This window comes from Dendrobates tinctorius, unplaced genomic scaffold (assembly GCF_039654945.1).
Source record: "Dendrobates tinctorius isolate UK_male_01 unplaced genomic scaffold, ASM3965494v1 ptg000005l, whole genome shotgun sequence".
Classification (NCBI taxonomy): Eukaryota; Metazoa; Chordata; class Amphibia; order Anura; family Dendrobatidae; genus Dendrobates; species Dendrobates tinctorius.
Genome location: NW_027361673.1, coordinates 36,537,068 through 36,561,460, shown reverse-complemented (window position 1 = coordinate 36,561,460; position 24,393 = coordinate 36,537,068). Strand labels below are relative to the sequence as shown.

Sequence of the window (24,393 nt, the reverse complement as noted above, 5' to 3'; positions counted from 1 at the left end):
CCACATAAATGTTCAAAGCAAAAGCCTTTAATGCCCAAAGTAACTCACGAATGGAAAGCAAATGGTATCCTCTGGATCACAGCTTGGGCGTCAAGACAGTCGTATCTGAGACCTGTTGCCATGGGGAACTGCACCGCCATGTCATGCTGAGGGGTGCCAGGTGTTTTTGCTTCCCTTGGCTCCATGTTACTTCACACAAGTCGGACGCTGCAAAGCCACCTGTTTTGCAGTTGGCAAATCAAGACTGACACACCCAACCCTTTGCTGCAGGGTTTTTAAAAGGAATCTGTGGCCATGGGCCACTTGTAAGAACCGGCTGGAGGGAGCGAACCTCCCCACTAGCATCCTGTAGTTTGCGCCAAAAATAAAAGCCCATGCTAGGTTTTCTTAAATCTACCTTAGGCAAATAGCTTGTCCAAAACCAACTTACTTATATTTTGCATTGCAGCCACAGCTATACTTGTGACTGCAATGCACTCTAGTGGCATTAATATGCTTCTATGCGCATCCTAGGGGACACATACCATCCCTCACATATGATCCTCCTCACTGCCTCACATATCCCTCCTCTGTTCAAACTTGTGGGGTTGAACATTTGTCACCCTACAGGGGGCCCATGACAGGGCATCCGCATTTCACTGCAACTTCCGCAACTGATGTTCCACAATGAAATTAACATTTTGCAGAGAGAGAAACCATCTGTGACCCAATCATTCCTTGGCATTTCTCATCCATACCCAAGGGTGAATGATATGTCACAAAGCAAAACGGTCGACCGAGCGAATAATAGCATAGGCACTGCAAGGCCCAATTAACGGCGAGGCACTCCTTTTCCAGTATGCTATAATTTCTCGGTCGGGGTGAGTTTCCTACTTAGGTAGGTGACCAGATGTTCCTCTCCGTTCATCCTGCAACAGGACCGCTCCTAGGCCCAAGATAGTGGCATCCATCTGCACAATGAGGCATTTCTGGAAGTTGAGGCTAATGAGGACAGCGCCACCTTCATGGATTGGTATGCTTCCTCTGCCTGAGAGTTCCACCAGACCAAGACCGACTTCTTTCCCTTGAAAAGATCGGTTAGGGGTGTTGTTCTCTCTGAAAAATTAGGTTTAAACCTTCTGTAATACACAATGATTCTGAGAAACACTCTCAAGTTTTTGATGGTACCAGGTTGGGGCCAGTTCTGTATGGCTTTGATTTTATTTATTTGTTGTTTGATAACCCCATGGTGCATCACTTATTCTAAGTACCGGGCTTCCTCGAGCCCTATCCCACTTTCTTGGGATTCACCATCAAACCTGTGGGTGTGATAAAATCTACTACCGCTTGTACCTGAGACAAGTGGATATGCCAGTCAGTACTAAAGATGATGACATCTTCCAACTACGCTGACGCATACATCCGATGGGGTTCTAGAACTATGTCCATCAGCCTCTGACACGTGGCTGGTGCCCCATGTAGTCTAAAGGGCAATACGACATAGTGGTACAGAACCTCTGGTGTTATGAAGACGGTCTTTTCTTTTGCTGACTCTGTAAGAGGCACCCACCTGCCAATAACCCTTGGTCAGATCAAGTGTGGTAACGTAATGGGCCTAGCCCAGTCGCTCAATCAGCTCGTCCACCCAGGGCATTGAATAAAGGTCTAACTTCGACACCTCACTGAATTTATGGAAGTCATTACAGAACCGTAATGACCCGTCTGGCTTTGGGATTAGCACAATGGGACTAGCCCAGTCATTCCGGGACTCCTCAATTATACCTAGCTGGAGCATTTGTCTTACCTCACTTGCAATGGCTTGTCTCCGGGCCTCGGGCACCAGTGTGGTTTCATTTGCACCCTTACGTGAGGCTCGGTGACAATGTCAAGCTGGATGACAGAGGTAGTTCAGAGAATACATCCGAATTCCGATGCTGCTGTTTCGAGAGAGTGTCTATTTTTACCCCTCTCTCGGCTTCTATCCAGGCCACTATCGGAGAGTCCCCAGATGATACATCGGGATTTGCATCCAAGCATACACTCCCATTCCTTCCACACTTTTAACAGATTGACATGATATAAGTGTTCGAGTTTTCTTTTCCTGGGCTGGTAAACTCGGTAATTCACTTCCCCAACTTTTTCCCGAACCTCATATAGGCCTTGCCACTTGGCCATGAATTTACTCTCCGTGGTGGCCACTAGCACTAACATTTGATCCCCTTCTTTAAAGGATTTGACTGTGGCTCTTTTATTATATGTGCATTTCTGTGCTGCCTGGCCATCCATTAGATGCTCTTTTAACTATGGGCATGACAGCTGCGATCTGGTCTTGCATATTGGCCACGTGCTCTACTACACTTTTATGCGGCGTAGATTCCTGCCCCCACATCTCTTTAGCCACATCCAGCAAACCCCTAGGATGCCTGCCATACAGTAGCTTAAAGAATGAAAATCCTGTGGAAGTCTGCGGTACATCGTGGTTGGCGAACATTAAGTAGGGCAACAACATGTCCCAATCCCTTTCTTCCTTGGAAACCACCTTTTTCAGCGTAGATTTAAGTGTTTTATTAAATCTTTCCACCAACCCATCGGTATGTGGGTGGCACACCAATGTGCGCAGCTGTTTAATCCAGAGCAGCTTACATAGCTCCCTTTTCACCTTGGACATAAAAGGAGTCCCCTGATCTGTAAGGATCTCCTTTGGGAGTCCAAGGCAGCAGAACATTGCAAACAGCTCACGGACAATTAGTTTTGCTGAGGTTTGGTGAAGTGTTATCGCCTCTGGGTACCACGTGGCGTAGTCCACTATGACCAGAATATGTTGATGGCCACGGGCGGATTTCACTATAAGACCCACTAGATCCATTGCTAACCGCTCAAATGGTACCTCTATAATAGGCAGAGGTACCAATGGACTCTAGAAATGTGTAGTGGGTGTGGTCAGTTGACACTCAGGACATGATTCACAATGCCTCTGCACCTCAGCATAAATCCTGGGTCAAAAGAACTGCTGCAGAATACCTTCTTGAGTTTTATTTACCCCTAAGTGCCCCCCCAACATGTGTGTGTGCCATCTCTAGCACTGCTTGCCGGTACGTCTGGGGCACTACCAGCTGTTCCACCGCTTCATCCTGGATCTTATCCACCCTGTATAGCAAATCCTGGTTAGATAGCCATGTGGGGGAAAACTGCCTCTGCACCCGTTTGCTGAGCCACCCCATTTATTTCTATGACCGTTTCTTGTGCCTGGGCCAGAGTAGGATCCTGGAGTTGAGCAGTCCCGAATGTACCAGGGGACACTTTCAGCTTGGGGATTGGTAGGGTCTCCTCGACCCCTCCTGCTAATACCTCTAGGGAAACCTGTCAGGGTTACACTCTGTACTTTGGTTGGTGACCTCTATGCCAGGAATCCCTGACTCAGGATCTTCGGGTTCCACGCCTGGAATAGCATTTACCCTAGGAGGGTTAACCCTCTTCTCCCACAGGGACCAGAACAGTCCCAACACTCTTCACAACACAGTCCCATATGGAAGGGTCTTTACAACTACCACCACATATTTAATCTCTCCACACGTGGTGGAAAAAGTAACCTTCACTGTTGGGTACTCCCAAAGTTTACAATGTATACCACTTTCTTTTCTTTCTAGTGGGTTCCAAGCACGAGATCAATGATCCATGTACCTGTGTCACTAGGCTTCCCGAGTCCAGGAGGGCCTCGGCTTGGTGTCAGTTTACGCGCACCTGGCACAGATGTGGTTCACCCGCTTGAACGAACGGATCCGTGGCGAAAATGGACTGAGTGTACATCGATACATGCCGAGTAAACCCGCAGTCCATGGGTTCAGCTTTCAGGGGGCAGTTGGCAGCCACATGTCCTGGCCCTTGGCACCGCCAACACTTAATATCTGTGGCACAAATGGACCTCGGGGACATTTTAGGGGAACGGGATCTCTTGTCACTCACATTCCGGGGTACCTCCTCAGTGCAGGCTCAGTCCTGATTGGTCCCAGCAGAGGGTCATGGACCTTTCCCTCCTGGGCTGGCATGGCCCGATGTGATAACCATAGTGGAACAGAGACCCATATAAAGTCCTGAGTGGCCATGTATTTCTCAATCAGGCTGACCACCTGGTCTAGAGTGCAGGGATCCCCTTTGTCCACCCAACGCTGAATAGCGGCTGGCAGAGTTCTTACTAGCCGGTAAACCACCACTCTCTCCACCATAAGGAAGGGTTAAAGTGTCAGGCTGCAGCCATTTTTTTACCAGCTTTAACAAGCTGTAACAAGTCATATGACTGAGACCTGGCAGGGCGAGACTCTGCAAAGGACTAGAGAAATACCTGTCGTGCCCTCACATATGTATTAACCCCCAGTCTGGCAAGGATCTCACCTTTCAGTTTCTTATCGTCCAGGGCATCATCCTGACTGATGTACAAGTAGGCCTTCTGGGCATCTCCCATCAGAAAGCAGGGCACCACTTCAGCCCACTGGAACATCGACAATCTCTCCTCCTCTGCTGTGTGCTCGAACACGGTTAGGAAAACCTCCAAATCCTCCCCAGGACTCATCTTCCACAGAATGGGCCTCAGAATGGATCAGGGTCACTGGTGAGGGCACCTCTCGCAGCGCCACAATCTGCTGTACCATCAGATCATTAGTTTTCTGCTGCTGCTGATACAACAGTTCCTGCTGATGATTGTGTTATTGCTGCAGTTGCTGCTTCTCCTGTTGTTGTTAGTGAATGAGGACCAACTGCTTCAAAAGCTACTCCATCTTGTCGGCAGGCTTGGGCTGCAGCATTGCCTAATAACTGACATGCAGCGGGCTTTGGGTATGCCTCAGTACACACTGTCCACATTCTGCATCATATGTAGTGAAGCGGGTTGATGCAGTGCAACAGATAGGCAAGGACCACATAAACATTCAAAGCAAATGTCTTTAATGTCCAGAGTAACTCACAAATGGAAAGCAGATTGTATCCTCTGGATCGCAGCCGGGGTGTCAGGACAGTCAGTATCCAAGACCAGTTGCCATGGGTGACTGCACCACAGTGTCACGCTGAGTGGTGTCAGGCGTTTCTGCTTCCCTTGGCTCCATGTTACTTCACACAAGCCGTATGCTGCAGAGCCACCTACTCTGCAATTTGCAAACCAAGACTGACACACCCAACCCTTTGCTGCAGTATTTTTAAATGGGATCTGTGTCCATGGGCTACATGTAGGACCTTGTTAGAGGGAGAAAACTGCCCCACTACCATCCTGTAGTTCGCTCCAAAAATAAAAGCCCATGCTGGATTTTCTTAAATCTGCCTTGAGCAAAAAGCTTATCCAACACCAACTTACTTTTATTCTGCATTGCAACCACAGCTATACTTGTGACTGCAATGCACTCCAGCGGCCTTAATATGCTTCTATGCGTATCCTAGGGGACACATACCATCCCTCACATATGATTCCCCTCACACCTGTTATTATTGTACTAATCATTACAAATGGTTTAAAACATTTAGTAGCATAACCCATAAAATACAATCTAAAAGTTTACCAAACGTATTACAGTGGCTTTTCCTGAATGATGTATTTTGTGCACATTTAGATATTTTTGTATAACTTTATACTACCTATTGGTTGGTTAACATTTTTCACCTCAATTATGGCATATATTTGCTTCTTAAGTTATACCCCTTTGTAGTATATTGTCACATTTGTAACCACACACCCCATTTAAATCCAAGTTACACTGTTTTCTAAATTACAGCCCTAGAATGAGCCATAAAGTGTCTAGCACTTGGTTCACCAAATTCTAGTTGCAAATACATATATAAATGTAAAAAATATTATTATTATTATCCACTTGGCACTGGTTTACAAATGTTTCATTTCCAAGTTAAAATTAACAGACATGAAGAATTGAAAGCACAAATATGTAACTGTGTAAGTATACTGCATTACATATCATATACCGTGTTACAGTCCTGAGATACATTCACTGTTCTGCTGGTTGTTAGTCTTATCAGTCAACATACTTGTCCACAGACACAATCCTAATAGTTTAGCTGAGTTTCTATATCACATTGGTAATTTTAGTTTAGTTATTCTTCAAAGTCTGCTGTAGAAACAAGTTTCCTAGAATGTCCGACATTAGAGCAAGCTCAGTATTATTACACAGTAAAACAGTGTGTAAAGACTGTACAAAGTCAGTTCACTTTTTAGTAGACCAATTTTATATGTAAGCTGTGAAATATGGGCATCTACTTTAAAACTGTGGTCAACAACATAGAAATCAATAAAATAATGTTCCAATGTCATTTCTTCATATTCAATTCACTAAAATGAAGCTGTCATCAGGTTTTTCTATGCTAAACTGCAGTCAACCCTTTGTTAGCTTCATACATGTCCTGCTCCTTATATAAATCATTGCAGAGGAGTCTGGTGGGCAGGTCCAGACCAAACCATCTTCTATGCCTCCCGCTACCTTGGTAATCCTTCCTTTCTGCTTGTGATTGATTTGTATGATGTCCTCTATGTCACTAACATTCAATTGTAAACCTTGCTTGTCAATTATCTCAAGGCAAGTGACACAAACAAATTGTTTCCAGTCCTGGCCCATAGGTAAAAAGAGGTAGTGGAAGACTAGTTGTGGATGAAGTAGGGGACATCATTCACATCAATAGAAAGGGATGGATTATCAGTCTTGAAGGAGGCGCTGAAGAGTTTTTAAGGTACAAGTATGTTTTGGACTGACTCACCTGTAATATAAGAGATAAGTGAGTGAGTAATATATTCTCATTAAAAGATGTAGCGTACTATCACCAACAGTAAGTCATCCCCATGGTCAAGTTATAAAGGTTCATGTGAAAAGGTAAAAAAAAAGTTTAAAAAGTCATATACTGTATTCTAAAATGAACTAGGATGTGAAGATGCTATACAAGCAGCTGGCAGGATCTCAGCTGGAAGAAGTAGATACTCCAATCGGCACAGGGCTTGATGATATTTTGGAGACCATCAGAATTCACTGGGAGAAAGACATCGAGAAGAACAGAGCTGAATCGGGTGCCCTTCTTCAAGCTAAAGTAAGTGAACCTAACATTATTTTTTTATATTGTGCATTATATAGTCACCACCCCGTGAAATGTCCTCCTCGTAGGAAACATCACAAGTAAAAGTTATCTGATGCAAGTTCAATAAAATGATATTAAAACCTCAGATGAAATACCACATATGGGAGTAATGAGGGTGATGTTCTAAGAATACTCTTAACACACTTATACTCTAGGGCCTTGAAAATGAATGTAGCAATCACATGATGCTAATCACTCTTGGTAATGGAGAATGTTGAACTTGTTATCTAAAGCCAACATCTATCTTGTGTGTCTTCTATTCCGGATGTAAGGCTACTTTCACACTTGTGTTTTTTTGCGCTGCGTTTTTGCACATAAATGCGCATGCGATTTTTTCCTATACTTAACATGGGTGCGCATAGTCATGCGTTTGTACGCGTATGCGGTTTTTTGTATTGTGCGCCCGGGCGCACAAAATGCATCCTGTTGTATTTTTTGTGCGTCCGACCTTTCTCATGTGCACACACACCCAAAAACACATTAAAGTCAGCGCAAAAAACGCATGCTTTTTTTGTTTGCAAAAACCATGCGGAAAAAACAAGAAAACGCATAAAAACCGCATGGTGCATTTTTTATGCGCGTTTGCACTGCGCATGCAGCACAAAAAAACGCAAGTGTGAAAGTAGCCTAACAGCTGTAAAAATATAAAGGTGTTTTCCAGCTACAATTATACTTAAGCATGCATAAAATAGTAAATTGTACAAAGGATCACTATGCTACTGTTATCACAGGTGCCCCATCTTCATATTTGGTAGCTCCATTTCTTGCCCTGTGCTCAACAAAATGGAAACTTTCCCATGTTGGCCTGTGTAGGTAGTATGTGAAGGGTATTGCCAGGCTGACTGCCTTTTTCTCTGTCAAAGCCAAAGCATAGACAGCAGAGGAATAATTTTCTGGGCCCATAGGCTATTGATCACTCTCCAACTAGTGAGATATATATATATATATATATATATATATATTTTATTTTATTTTTTTTTAATTGCTATGAAAATGTCACTTATTCCCCTTTTTCATGTTAACACAATTCTCTAATTCCCACTTATTGCCATACCACAAAGCATACCTACTCCACTTAACTGCCTGTACAAACAACACAGAAAGGAAGGGTGTGCCTCCAAAAGTAGTGGACTAAGACAGCAGAGAGCCCTGTGAAAAGGCCCCCATGCACATTAAACGAGGGGTGTGAAAACTGCAGCTGAGGGGCTAAATCCGTCCCTCTGGCTGTTCCAGTCTGGCCCAAGGCCCAAGGACCGAGACAGCCAAAGGGCTGAAACAGTGGTTCATGGGCGACACCATGCCCTCCCCTGCCCACTGACAATTCACTGCACGCTCCAGTGTAATATCTTACAGAAAACATTAAATTTATTTGTGGACACAAGAACAAGGGAGTAGAAAGTAAAATACACTGGGAGAAGGCAACTACAAAAGATGACGTTTCGACCCAGCCGTGGTCTTAATCATATGAAGCTGAAAGACAAAAGGGAATGTATCAAAAAAACATAAAGTACAAGTTACATAAGTATAAATAAAAATAAAGACAAAAATAAAACTAACATAGTTCCCCCAACAAGGAAGGTCATGAATCATAATTCAAAATCCAACAAAATCAATGAGTTACAACAAAATCATGTATATACATTCACAGGGTCATGGTGTCTAAAGATAACCAAATGGTGGACAGATGATGTAAAAATGAAGTAGCAGAGGTTTATCTTAATCCAGGTATAGTGTATGTATGAAGCACAGGTATAGCGAGAAAATTCCCTAAGGAATCCACAGAAGCTGCAACGAATGGTGATATAGTTAAAAGGTATTCAAAGAGGAGTATGAGGTAAGTAATAGGAAGAAGCCACAATACAGTACCTATTTCAACAGGCTACGGTGCCTGGAATATATATGTAAAGCCCGATATGGCTGAGGACCTGTAGGGTTAGAGGTCATATAATGAGCACGTCTATAAAATTGTTCTGAAATGTGTCCATGTGAATTTCCCGTTACCTTGTGATGTAGCGTGGACGAGTGGCGCTCCCGCACCTGGCTGTATGGCATGCCCCCTCCATGTATCTGGGGATCTATAAATAGCGGTGTGAAAAGCCGGTGTCCGAAGCATGGCGTCGGGCCCGGAAATGATGTAGCGCTATCAGTGATCGCGACCGCGCATGCGCCGGTCGTCAAGGAAGCCATGTACTTGGTAACAAGCTGTCAGAAGTGTGTATTAGAGATGCAAACGTCGGGATGATGTAATGGGCTATGTGGAGAGAGGTGATGTGGTCCTACAAATAGCCCAGGTTGTTATATGTTAATGTAGCCATACAAATGTAGCAAAGGTTGTTATATGCTAATGTAGCCATACATATATAAGTGACAAAGTGGAACAAGGTACAGATTATGCGGCCAATAAATGCTAATTAAAGCTGGGTATTAACAAACATCTATTAAGGTTAGCTGGTCCATGCTACATCACAAGGTAACTGGCCATTTATTCACATGGAAACACTTCAAAACAATTTTATAGATGCGCTCATTATATAACCTCTAACCCTACAGGTCCTCAGTCATATCGGGCTTTACATACTGTATATATTCCAGGCACCACAGCCCGTTGAAATAGGTATTGTGGCTTCTTCCTATTACTTACCTCATACTCCGTTTTGAATACCTTTTAACTATATCACCATTCCTTGCAGCTTCTGTGGATTCCTTAGGGAATTTTCTCGCTATACCTGTGCTTCATACATACACTATACCTGGATTAAGGTAAACCTCTGTTACTTCATTTTTACATCATCTGTCCACCATTTGGTTATCTTTAGACACCATGACCCTGTGAATGTATATACATGATTTTGTTGTAACTCATTGATTTTGTTGGATTTTGAATTATGATTCATGACCTTCCTTGTTGGGGGAACTATGTTAGTTTTATTTTTGTCTTTATGTCTTTATTTTTATTTATACTTACAGTTGTGGCCAAAAGTATTGACACCCCTGCAATTTTGTCAGATAATACTCAGTTTCTTCCTGAAAATGAATGCAAACACAAATTCTTTGTTATTATTATCTTCAATTAATTTGTCTTAAATGAAAAAACACAAAAAGAATTGTCCTAAAGCCAAATTGGGTATAATTCCACACCAAACATAAAAAAGAGGGTGGACAAAAGTATTGGCACTGTTCGAAAAATCATGTGATGCTTCTCTAATTTGTGTAATTAACAGCACCTGTAACTTACCTGTGGCACCTAACAGGTGTTGGCAATAACTAAATCACACTTGCAGCCAGTTGACATGGATTAAAGTTGACGCAACCTCTGTCCTGTGTCCTTGTGTGTACCACATTGAGCATGGAGAAAAGAAAGAAGACCAAAGAACTGTCTGAGGACTTGAGAAACCAAATTGTGAGGAAGCATGAGCAATCTCAAGGCTACAAGTCCATCTCCAAAGACCTGAATGTAACTATGTCTACCGTGCGCAGTGTCATCAAGAAGTTTAAAGCCCATGGCACTGTGGGTAACCTCCCTAGATGTGGACGGAAAAGAAAAATTGACAAGAGATTTCAAAGCAAGATTGTGCGGATGTTGGATAAAGAACCTCGACTAACATCCAAACAAGTTCTAGCTGCCCTGCAGTCCGAGGGTACAACAGTGTCAACCCGTACTATCCGTCAGCGTCTGAATGAAAAGGGACTGTATGGTAGGAGATCCAGGAAGACCCCACTTCTTACCCCGAGACATAAAAAAGCCAGGCTGGAGTTTGCCAAAACTTACTTGAAAAAGCCTAAAATGTTTTGGAAGAATGTTTTCTGGTCAGATGAGACAAAAGTAGAGCTTTTTGGGCAAAGGCATCAACATAGAGTTTACAGGAGAAAAAAAGAGGCATTCAAAGAAAAAGCACGGTCCCTACAGTCATACATGGCGGAGGTTCCCTGATGTTTTGGGGTTGCTTTGCTGCCTCTGGCACTGGACTGCTTGACCGTGTGCATGGCATTATGAAGTCTGAAGACTACCAACAAATTTTGCAGCATAATGTAGGGCCCAGTGTGAGAAAGCTGGGTCTCCCTCAGAGGTCATGGGTCTTCCAGCAGGACAATGACCCAAAACACACTTCAAAAAGCACTAGAATATGGTTTGAGAGAAAGCACTGGAGACTTCTAAGGTGGCCAGCAATGAGTCCAGACCTGAATCCCATAGAACACCTGTGGAGAGATCTAAAAATGGCAGTTTGGAGAAGGCACCCTTCTAATATCAGGGACCTGGAGCAGTTTGCCAAAGAAGAATGGTCTAAAATTCCAGCAGAGCATTGTAAGAAACTCATTGATGGTTACCGGAAGCGGTTGGTCGCAGTTATTTTGGCTAAAGGTTGTGCAACCAAGTATTAGGCTGAGGGTGCCAATACTTTTGTCTGGCCCATTTTTGGAGTTTTGTGTGAAATGATCAATGTTTTGCTTTTTGCTTCATTCTCTTTTGTGTTTTTTCATTTAAGACAAATTAAATGAAGATAATAATACCAAAGAATGTGTTTGCAATCATTTTCAGGAAGAAACTGAGTATTATCTGACAAAATTGCAGGGGTGTCAATACTTTTGGCCACAACTGTATGTAACATGTAATTTATGCTTTTTTGATACATTCCCTTTTGTCTTGCAGCGACATATGAGTAAGACCCCGGCGGGGTTTAAACATCATCTTTTGTAGTCGCCATCTCCCAGTGTATTTTACTTTCTACTCCCTTGTTCTTGTGTCCACAAATAAATTTCATGTTTTCTGTAAGATATTACACTGGAGAGTGCGGTGAATTTGATTCTACTTGATTATGAGACCTATAAGGTTCGTTACATCGGCATCTTGAATTATTCCAACAGGGTGCATGCTAATCTTATACTTTATTTCACTGACAATCCACAGCCACCTCCATCGCTATCTGCCTCCTTGGGATGCAGACAGAGGTGAATACATTGATGGTGGAGGGGCCACTGGCACCTTCTTCCACCAATCGGTGTGTGAGACAGCTGGCATGATTATGTCATTTAATCAAGTCAGTTGAGCACTGCAGAGAGTCAGTACACTGGAGACATGAACAGAAAGAGCAGGGGAGAGGCGAGTATGTGGTGTTTTTCACTTTTCTTTCATGTGTATTAGATGTCATAGTGGACAACGGAGCACTGAGCACAGTGAGCACTCCTGTGTTTGGGTCAATTGGCCAGTCAAATGACCAGCTGAACCATAGTTTGGCTGATAGCCATCCAAATTCCATGGTGAAATTAAGGAGAGAATGTTGTCTGGTCTGCAATAACTTATTATACAGTTGTGGCCAAAAGTATTGACATCCCTGCAATTTTGTCAGATAATACTCAGTTTCTTCCTGAAAATGATTGCAAACACATTCTTTGGTATTATTATCTTCATTTAATTTGTCGTAAATGAAAAAACACAAAAGAGAATGAAGCAAAAAGCAAATCATTGATCATTTCACACAAAACTCCAAAAATGGGCCAGACAAAAGTATTGGCACCTTCAGCCTAATACTTGGTTGCACAACCTTTAGCCAAAATAACTGCGACCAACCGCTTCCGGTAACCATCAATGAGTTTCTTACAATGCTCTGCTGGAATTTTAGACCATTCTTCTTTGGCAAACTGCTCCAGGTCCCTGATATTAGAAGGGTGCCTTCTTCAAACTGCCATTTTTAGATCTCTCCAAAGGTGTTCTATGGGATTCAGGTCTGGACTCATTGCTGGCCACCTTAGAAGTCTCCAGTGCTTTCTCTCAAACCATTTTCTAGTGCTTTTTGAAGTGTGTTTTGGGTCATTGTCCTGCTGGAAGACCCATGACCTCTGAGGGAGACCCAGCTTTCTCACACTGGGCCCTACATTATGCTGCAAAATTTGTTGGTAGTCTTCAGACTTCATAATGCCATGCACACGGTCAAGCAGTCCAGTGCCAGAGGCAGCAAAGCAACCCCAAAACATCAGGGGACCTCCGCCATGTTTGACTGTAGAGACCGTGCTTTTTTCTTTGAATGCCTCTTTTTTTCTCCTGTAAACTCTATGTTGATGCCTTTGCCCAAAAAGCTCTACTTTTGTCTCATCTGACCAGAGAACATTCTTCCAAAACGTTTTAGGCTTTTTCAGGTAAGTTTTGGTAAACTCCAGCCTGACTTTTTTATGTCTCGGGGTAAGAAGTGGGGTCTTCCTGGGTTTCCTACCATACAGTCCCTTTTCATTCAGGCGCCGGTGGATAGTACAGGTTGACACTGTTGTACCCTTGGACTGCAGGGCAGCTTGATCTTGTTTGGATGTTAGTCGAGGTTCTTTATCCAACATCCGCACAATCTTACGTTGAAATCTCTTGTCAATTTTTCTTTTCTGTCCACATCTAGGGAGGTTAGCCACAGTGCCATGGGCTTTAAACTTCTTGATGACACTGCACACGGTAGACACAGGAACATTCAGGTCTTTGGAGATGGACTTGTAGCCTTGAGATTGCTCATGCTTCCTCACAATTTGGTTTCTCAAGTCCTCAGACAGTTCTTTGGTCTTCTTTCTTTTCTTCATGCTCAATGTGGTACACACAAGGACACAGGACAGATGTTGAGTCAACTTTAATCCATGTCAACTGGCTGCAAGTGTGATTTAGTTATTGCCAACATCTGTTAGGTGCCACAGGTAAGTTACAGGTGCTGTTAATTACACAAATTACAGAAGCATCACATGAATTTTCGAACAGTGCCAATACTTTTGTCCACCCTCTTTTTCATGTTTGGTGTGGAATTATATCCAATTTGGCTTTAGGACAATTCTTTTTGTGTTTTTTCATTTAAGACAAATTAATTGAAGATAATTATAACAAAGAATTTGTGTTTGCAATCATTTTCAGGAAGAAACTGAGTATTATCTGACAAAATTGCAGGGGTGTCAATACTTTTGGCCACAACTGCAGCTCACTGCCTTTTGTCTCTCAAGTAATACATGAGTGCAGTACCTGAGTACCATGAAATTCATTTCTATCATCTCTTACATGTAAATTCTAGATAGTGAGAAACTGCCCAATGGTGTTATGGTAGCAGTGAGCCGATTATCTAGTAGGCACCTGTCCAGTTGCAAAAATGCAATATGGCGACAAGCATCAAACACATTATGTATCTTCTCCAAAAATGAATCTTTAAGATACAACCATTGTGCCATGTAAGTTGCAATATTGTAGGAGATGAGGTAAAGTATTGGACTTCGTTTGTAAGAAAGACTTCCAAAAATTACATAGAAATTGTAAATTAACCAATAGCTTTATTAGCAAGTGGCACAACTTTTTTTAGCACTCCTTTTTACCAAAGTAGGATTTCTTGATCTTTGCTGGAGCTTCCACCAAGTCAGGTTGCATCAAAGTGATAGAAAGCCCACAGCCCATCTTACCATTCTGATATGGGGCTTTGAGAGTTTACTTTGTGTCACTGCTGCACAACCCATACACCAAGTGTGGGTTTGTACCAGTCACTGGGAAGGAATTAATCTGCACTTCCCTGGGTCACAGTGCTCACTACACTAAAATCTTTCAAAAAGTTACTTTCAATACAGGATACTTAATTCTTTCAAGATACAAAGTTACATTATCTCTTGTATGCATCACACAGGTACTTAGGAAGAATAGTAGTATTTTTGAACTTGTCCCCTTTGCAACATCAGTACACTGTGATTCTGCAGTGCGTCCAAAGGATCTGCTTGAATTCCCCTAGAAAAGTGATTCTACAGGCAACGAAACGCAGCGAGCTATTTCCAAACAAATGGCCAATTTCAGGAAAAAATGTTCATATAAATGTAATGTTGCACAGGGAGGTAGCCATGGGTGAGCTACTCATATCTTATGCCCTGCCACATTACATGAAGACGGCAGTCCTGGCTGAGTGTGTGGACTTTTGCTGTGAGGATACTATGCCCTTGCAGGCAGCATGTAATCGATGACGTTGGTTGGCCAGAACCAGATGTTTGACAGTTCAGTGGGGGAGACCACCAGTCAAAAATAAACTTTACATTTAACAATAACTTGAGGGGAATTACGTACAGTAGATAGCGGACACACAACTTGATGAACATTTCCTTTACAATATGGAGCATTTTCTGCATCCATTTTTAATTCCTTCCGCTTTACTCGCTTGTTCTCTAACTTTACTGTACCTTTCTATTTCACCACAGTCCAGCTTGCAAGAGTTCTGTTCTCAACCCACGGTTCCGCTTCTTCCTTCCACTCTAGGGAACTGTACTGCCAGTATGGCTGGTACTTAGCTTGCTGACACTCTGGAACTCACGACCAGGGCGCTCCCTTTGTCTTATGTACTCTGTCCCATTTAGGCCTGTTACCTTCCAGAATAATAAACTCTGGGCCATACTACTAGGCATCCTGACCCAGGATCCGTCGCAGAACGATCACTCTGTTCTTTTGGTCACTACTCTCTCTTTCTCTCCGCTAAGATCTTGCTGTACTCCGTCTCTGTCTCCTCTCTTGTTAAGTACACCTATGCCATGTGGCACTGCTTAAATCAGACTTAGGTCTTTTTGCAAGGCACATTAGGTCCTTTTCTGACTTCCTGACAGGAAACTGTCTCTGTCCCTTTGTCTTGCCCCTTCCCACTATGGGCTTGACCCAACCATTAACTATTCACTTTCCCTACTGTCAAATAACACGTTATTAACACCATTAATGTATAGCATAGTTCATATTACACATTACTGTAACACACTTGTTCCTCAAGGGGAAAATGCAGGCAATATGTCCATCTCCTTACATAAGCTCAGTTCATGTCACTGCAGTCTGTTGCCTTCTCAGGGGTTCATTTTAAGGGGTATATAGGCAGAATCCCAAAACCCACTGTAGAAGCGCTCTATGAACAGGACGATAGGCCTATGGGCTTTATAGTTGGTTCTAGGATAGCAAGCCACTCGATTCACTTCTCAATAGGTCTATATGGAATGCAAAATTTAGCAGTACAGTTGGTGATGCAATCCCTCATGGGGTATTAACCAAGAAAGGTCTCTGAATACTCAGAAGAAAAGAAAAATCGGAGGCAGCACTCAAACGGTCCAAGTGAAAAAAGTGTGGCGTTTCAGCCTCCCAACACTTAAAGATTTAAGTTGAAAATCTGTTCCCAGATTTTTAACTTGGACCGATGGAGTGTTGCCTCCAATTTTGCTTAATATATATATATATATATATATATATATATATATATATATATATAGTGGGTATGGAAAGTTTTCAGACCCCTTTAAATTTTTCACTCTTTGTTTCATTGCAGCCATTTGGTACAATCAAAAGTTCATTTTTTTTCTCATTAATGTACACTCTGCACCCAATCTTGACTGAAAAAAGGAATGTAGAAATTTTTGCTAATTTATTAAATAGAAAAACTGAAATATCACATGGTCATAGGTATTCAGACCCTTTGCTCAGACACTCATTTAAGTCACATGCTGTCCATTTCCTTGTGATTCTCCTTGAGATGGTTCTAATCCTTCATTGGAGTCCAGCTGTGTTTAATTAAACTGATAGGGCTTGATTTGTAAAGGCACACACCTCTCTATATAAGACCTCACAGCTCACAGTGCATGTCAGACCAAATGAGAATCATGAGGTCTAAGTAACTGGCCAAGGAGATCAGAGATGGAATTGTGGCAAGGCACAGATCTGGCCAAGGTTACAAAAGAATTTCTGCAGTACTCAAGATTCCTAAGAGCACAATTACCTCCATAATCCTTACATGGAAGAAGTTTGGGACCATCAGAAGTCTTCCTAGAACTGGCCATCCAGCCAAACTGAGCCATTGTGGGAGAAGAGCCTTGGTGAGAGAGGTAAAGAAGAACCCCAAGATTACTGTGGCTGAGCTCCACAGATGCAGTAGGGAAATGGGAAAAAGTTCCACAAAGTCAACTATCACTGCAGCCCCCCACCAGTCAGGCCTTTATGGCACAGTAGCCTGACGGAAACCTCCCCTTACTGCAAGACATATGAAAGCCCGCATAGAGTTTGTTAAAAAACACATGAAGGACTCCCAGAATATGAGAAATAAGATTCTCTAGTCTGATGAGATGAAGATAGAACTTTTTGTTGATAATTCTAAGCGGTATGTGTGGAGAAAGCCAGGTACTGCTCATCACCTGCCCAATACAATTCCAACAGTGAAACATGGTGGTGGCAGCATCATGCTATGGGGGTATTATTCAGCTGCAGGGACAGGATGACTGGTTGCAATTGAAGGAAACATGAATGTGGCCAAGTACAGATATATCCTGGATGAAAACCTCTTCCAGAGTGCTCCAGACCTCAGACTTGGCCGAAGGTCCACCTTGCAACAAGACAATGACCCTAAGCACACAGTTAAAATAACAAAGGAGTGGCATCACAACAGCTCTGTCGCCATACCTGACTGGCCCAGCCAGAGCCCTGACCTAAAGCCAACTGGGCATCTCTGGAGAGACCTGAAAAAGGCTGCCCACCAACATTCACCATCCAACCTGACAGAACAGGAGAGGATCTGCAAGGAGAATTGCAGAGGATCCCCAAATCCAGGTGTGAAAAACTTGTTGCATCATTCCAAGACTCATGGCTGTTCTAGCTCAAAAGGGTGCTACTACTCAATACTGAGCATATGGTCTGAATACTTATGACCATGTGATATTTCAGTTTTTACTTTTTAATAAATTTGCAAAAATTTCTTCATTTCTGTTTTTTTTTCAGTGACGATGGGGTGCAGAGTCTACATTGATGAGAAAAAAAATGAACTTTTTTGAATTTACCAAATGGCTGCAATAAAACAAAGAGTGAAAAATTTAAAGGGGTCTGAATACTTTCTGTACCCACTGTATATATGTGTCATTTATTTACATCATCATATTATGTGGATCATAGGTTTCAATATGACAGGATGGTGGTGTGTGAACCTTTTGACAAAAGCTGTAAGGTACTTAGGTTTATCTTCCTATTTTCTCAAAACAGCAATCAGCAGCGCTGCCAGCATTACACAGCCAAGAGGAAGAAGTTGTGGAGGGCCTGAGAGAAGAGTTCCATGCTACAGCTTGCAAAATCCAGAGTCTACAGGCTGAGACTGAATCACTCAGGACACTGGTAGGTTAATTGGTCATTAACACAAACTGGCCCGATAATGTACCATAGATGGATTCTCGATTATGGACTTAACCTCATAAGGACCAAGCAATTTTTAATTCTTGCACTTTCATTCTTCCCTCCTCTTCTTCCAAGAGCCGTAAGTTGTTTTTTTGCCGCTTTGAAGGCTTGCTATGTGATGGATTAGTTGTAGTTTTGAATGACACCATCCACTTCATCATACGGTTTACTGGAAAATGGGAAAAAAATGGGGGGAAAATTCCAGGTAAAGGGAAATTGCAAAAAAAAGAAGAAAAAAGCAATTCCATAACTGTTTGGGAATTTGTTTTTTTTTTAATACAAAGAACCTGGAAATATGGTCAGTACCATTAGAATGATACCAAACTTGCATATTTTTTTATTTAGGTGATAAAAAAAACAGAAATTTGCTAAAAAAAAAAAAAACTCAAAAATTTACTTTAGTTACCATTTTCCAAAACTCACATTTTTATTTTTTGGTTGATAGAGCTATGTGATGGCTCATTTTTTGAGTGGTGACCTGATGTTTTTATTGATACTATTTTGGAGTATATATGACGCACTCATCGCTTCATAATGCTTTTTTTTTTGTGGAGTTGCGGCACCCAAAAACCCGCTATTCTGGCATTTCATTTTTTTTCTCTTTACAGATCGGGTTAGTTGATATTATATTTTCATCGATCGGACTTTTCTGGAAAAGTTGATACCAAATATATGTTTTGTGTTTTTATTTACTTTTTTATTGTTAACTGGGGAAATCTGGGGTGATTCAAATTTTTACATATTATTTTTACTTTTTTAGCAACTTTTTTTCCTTTACTTTTTATTTGTTAGTCTGCTTAGGGGAATTGAACCTGCAATTGTTTGCTCACTTGTACTATATACAGTAATACCACAGCATTGCTGTATGTAGTAAAAGACACTGCTTTCTATTACACCCAGCTACATGCTGGACATCAGAGAGGAGTGACAGGCATGGGGGCGTTCAGCAGGCCCCGACTCATATAGCATCCCATCAGTTCTCTGCTATTGCATCACAGAGGAGCTGATAGCTGCCTGAACTGACATCCACGCCGGATGGTGTTGATCAAATGCTGCTGTCAGTAACTGACAGCAGCACTTAAAAAGTTAACAGCAGAGATAGGCGGGTACACCAACTGCTGCTGTTAGAGGCAGATGTCAGCTATATACCATAGCTAGCAACTGCTCTCTGTGGAGTGGGATCTGCCCACTCCAAAGTCCTTGTCACGCTCCATGAAGAATATATTAAAGAGAGCATGTTGGTGTGTATAATATAAAAACTACCATCACTACCATACTGTTCCACTTTTTTTTTTTTAATAGAGCGTGTACTAGCCTAAGCACATGCATCGTTTTGAATAAAAAAAGTTTACCATCCACTCACACTGTACACAGACAAGGAGATGGAGACGTTTGGGAGACAAGCCATGTTGTCGTTATTGTACTCCTCCCAGTCTGTCTTAATTGATGTCTTTCAAAATAGAGTTTGTCATCCCAAAACCTGTCCTCAGGGTAGTCCATCAATCCAAATTGGCGTGTGGCCAGCTCAACTTGTCTTCAAAGCTTCTCCGTATCCTTAATAAAGCTCTCCCATCAAAGTTTTTATCCTCTTAATATATTGCAGTTATATTATAAAGCACTGTGCACTTACAATTGCTATCTTTGCCTTTCTAAGCAGCTAATTCTTCTCTTTTCCATTAGATCTATGTAGAAACAGGAAGTGTCACGATATTGAAATAGGATTTGCAGGGACAATGGGCTCATTCTCTGTCCATCAAGCTAGGGGAACCCTAGGCAATCCCTGTCATGCAGATTACCCCTGATGTTGGGGATGCCAGGGTCTGGTACCTCACTATGCTCCTATATGAATGCCTATCTGTTTCCTCTCCAAGGTTTTCATAGTGCCCCTCTGGTATATTAAAAACAGTCTTGCACTCATCCCCCTCTCTAATACGGAAGAGATTAAAGGCCCCCTTAAGATCCAGTTTGGAAAACCACTTAGCCCTAACAATCTGATTTAAGAGATCTGGAATGTGATGAAGAATGTACAAATCCCAAAAAGTGAGCCAATTCAGTTACCGGAAATCCAAGCAGGGGTGTAACCCACCATCTTTTTTCTTAACAAAGAAAAACCTTGCTGCAACGGGAGATGAGGAGGGTCTGAGATGATCCGTAGCCTGACTTTCTGTTATATAGTCTTTCATGGCAGGCCTCTGAGGACCTGAAAAGCTATATAGCCTGCTCTTACGCAACTTGTCCTCAGAAATTAAATTAATGGAGCACTCATAAGGTCAATGAGAAAGTTCCTGACCTGGTAGCAACCCTGGCCATACAGGTGCACATGCATTGTCTTTGACAGTATTCACTCCACCTTACTACCTACTGAGTCTGCTAGTACACTACGGGATTATGTAATGTCAGCCAAAGTAGTTGAAGAACCACAGGGAAGGGCAAGTCCTACAGCACATAACAATCAATAGACTCCGAGTGTATGGTCCCATCCTGCAGACATATATCTTGAATGATCTGAGTAAAATACGCCTGGCTTAAAGGCTCAGAATCTATAGGTATAGGCCTAGACGATTTATGAGGATTGAGTGTGAAGAAACTAGGCTTCAACTGGATTAAACCCCGCCCCACTATACAAAAAGCCAAAATAATCACCTTACTTTTAACGGATCTAAGGGGGTAAAAAAAAATTGCGACCTTCCGACAGAGGAAATATGTACAAATGCATTGGTAACCTCCCCGTAACCCAGGTTTCTTAGTTTTCCAACGTCTGCCTGAGACCACGTACGGATGGACAGGCACCAACAAAATGATCCTTCCTGCCACAAAAAAAACACTCCCTCTTTGCTTCGAACTGCAGAAGGACCGGTACTATGGGTCGTCCCCCTCAACTGCATAGTCAGAGCAATTCTCCTCTGCTGGCCAGTTTCCCTGCTGAAGCCAAGGTAATTTAGACTCAGCCAGAGAGGCACGGTCGGGGTTATCATAAATTAGATGCCGCACATTTAAAAAATCCTCGATCTGATGTGACTGTGAATCAGATGGGAGAGAAAATGCCCAGGCTTGGGGGTTATCCTGGAGAAAAGAGATTACAATCCCAACATGCTGTTCCTCAGTACATGAGGAGTAGGGACGTAACCTAAAATATAGTTTGTAGGCCTCTCTAAAAATCACAAACTTATCACAACCCCCAGAGAACATATCCGGCAAAGCTATCTTGAGTTTAAACAGGGGTTGCCCTGGGGCAGGGGCCCTAAGCTTTGAGTCAATGGGCACTGCAAGGCAACTGCACGCAAATCTTTTTATAACTGCGCTGCCAGAACAACCGCCGGATCCATAGTTGATCCAGAAAAGTGAGGCCATTGATAATGTTACGACAATTACAGTAGGATTTGCAGGAACAATGGGCTTATACCCTGTTCCTCAAGGTAGGCGAACCCTTGGCTATCCCTGTCCCCCAGATTACCCCTGATGGTGGGGATGTCGGGGTCTCGTACCTTGATAAGCTCCTATATGAATGCCTATCAGTTTCCTCCCTTACCCATTGAGGAATGGGACAGACGTGTAAGGAATAATACAATCCAGCCAGAGGAAAAAAAACAGGAAAAAAGGAAAACCACAATCATACAAATATACTCACAAAAGATAAAGTGGGAATCAAGGGAGGAGTAGGTGGGACAAACCAAATGGGAAGAGGAACACACACCACCCAAATCCACGCAGAAATCTGAAAACTACTCCAACCACTCAATCCTAACTTTGAAATCCCCTTCAACTCCAAACCAGGAAGTGGTAAGCTATCACTGGCAAAGAAAAAAGCAAGAAGGAGGATTATTAAACCTGTGGGGAGTAACTGACTCAGAACAGCTTATACAATAAGACAGAGTACTCCAAAAATCCCACTAAGTAGTTTAACCATTGCAGAAATAGAGCAAAGAAAGTCAGAACTACGAATAAGACAGCGAAGCAGTTCTAAATACTGCAGATATATGTGTCACTGGATGCTGTGATCGTCTGGCACCACTCTGTTGCAGTATCCCCGTGACAGGAACTCTCTTGTCCCTGCATTTATCATTCCCCCTCTTCAACTCCTGACACAGCTGCTCCGCTGCTACTCCCTGCTCCCTGCCATGGACTTTTGCGGTGACTTCTGACTAATACAGGGAAAATTAACCTCCTGCATCTACAAACAGCTTAGAAAGATTCAGACCTCATGGAAAAGAGAATCATTAGCTGTTTAGAAGGGCAAAATTAGCAATTGTAGGCACACTGTACTATATAATTGGATGATTGCTGTATATTAAAGGGAACCTGTCACCCTTTTTTTTGCCCTATTAGTTGCCGGCATAGACATTGGGGGCTTATCTACAGCATTCTGTAATGCTGTAGATAAGCCCCCATGCAACCTGAAAGATAAGAAAAAAGAGTTAGATTATGCTCACCGAGGTGGGCGATCCGGTCCGGTGGGTGTTGCGGTCTGGTCCGACGCCTCACTTCTTCATGCGCTGACGTCCTCTTCTCCCGTCCTGAAATGGTTCCGGCGCAGGCGCATTGCTCTGCCCTGTTGAGGGCAGAGCAGAATTCTGCAGTGCGCAGGCGCCAGACCTCTCCCGATGCCTGCCTCAACAGGGCATAGCAGTGCGCTTGCGCTGGAGCCATTACAGGACGGGAGAAGAGGACGTCATCGCATGAAGAAGGGAGGCGCCGGAGGGGACAGCGACACCCATCGGACCGGATCGCCCACCTTCGTGAGTATAATATAACGTGTTTTCTTCTCTTTCAGGTTACATCGGAGGCTTATCTACAGCATTACAGAATGCTGTAGATAAGCCCCCGATGTCTATGCCAGCAGCTGAAAGGCCAAAAAAAGGAGGTGACAGATTCCCTTTAAAAGGATAAAAATTTTGATGGGAGTGCTTCTTTAACTGCAAATAAGTAATCAATAATGTAGTCATTATATTTATTCTTGAGTTGCTAAGCATTTTGTATTAAGTACGGTAGTTTGAGTAGCAAAAATTACAGGTTCCCATTAACACACAACAGCACTTTTTTGACTCGCTTGGATTTGTTTTGGATTGCACATAGTCGTATACTTAGTGCAAGGCTAGGTTAATTTCTGCCACTGAATTCTATCTTGCACATTCCCAACACTGTGATTTTGGGTCGGCAGTTAGGAGCTAAAAAGAATTTTACTGACTGCATTATCAGTATAAATCTAGGGGTGGGATTTGAACCTTTGAAACAGAAAAACTGAGCGGCTGGCGATACATTTTTTCCCACCATTCTTTTGTTGCATGGTCGGGGCATTTCTCATTTTGTCTTATAGAGGGGGGCCCAATTTAGTGACTAGACTAGAAATCTTTCAAAGATTGTGGTGAAGTCTGAATGTAAGTTCAAATGTATTTGACAGTGGTCAAGGTAAAGATTTGTTTGTTTGCAGAAAAGAGGTCTGGAGAACTCTTTACATGATGCTAAACACTGGCATGACATTGAGCTTCAGAATTTGGGCTCCGTGATCACTAAGCTTGAAGCAGAACTGGAGGAAATTAAAGGTGAAACTGAGCAGCACCAGCGAGAACGGGAGCATTTGTTGTCCCACAAATTGCAACTAGAGAAGGAAATAGCAGCATATCACTCTATCCTTGATGGAGAGGAAAAGAGGTAAGTGCGCAATGTGGCAACTGTCCTCCATGTATGTTTATAGCTGCACAGTAATATGCCATATCTTGTACTGGTGGAGAACTTGCAAATAAATTACTTCAATTCATACACAAAAAAATAATGAATCCAAATAAAAAATATAAAAGGAGATTCAACTGTCCTTAAATATTGCAAAATATGTACCAGTTCCCACAGGGCTGCCATCAGGAATTTCAGGGTACCATACTGGCAAACTTTTTGGGCCCCCTTGAGTCACTGCCCAGGCTCCAGTCCATCTCCGCCTCCACCCCTTGAACCTTTCACAGTCCAACCACCCACTCTTGGAAAAACTTCACTTCTGCACCAGATCCTCACCAATCACACATTAACAGTTCTCATTGTACACCAGATTACATACATAGCCAAAATGTTGACACAGCAACGTCTTCTTTTCCATTCTGATCTATTAATTGGGAATCTCAGTCAATGCCATA

The 24,393-nt window shown here is 42.6% G+C and overlaps 1 protein-coding gene across 1 annotated transcript in view; it reads left to right on the top strand.

Moving 5' to 3' along the window:
- The window catches only part of BFSP2 (beaded filament structural protein 2), a 73,626-nt gene extending 49,702 nt beyond the window's left edge, over positions 1–23,924 (top strand). The window contains exons 4-6 of the mRNA XM_073567948.1: positions 6,889–7,050; positions 18,083–18,211; positions 23,700–23,924. Coding sequence (XP_073424049.1) covers positions 6,889–7,050; positions 18,083–18,211; positions 23,700–23,924 — 516 coding nt within the window. The remainder of the gene's footprint in view (positions 1–6,888; positions 7,051–18,082; positions 18,212–23,699) is intronic.
- Positions 23,925–24,393: the final 469 nt, after the last annotated feature.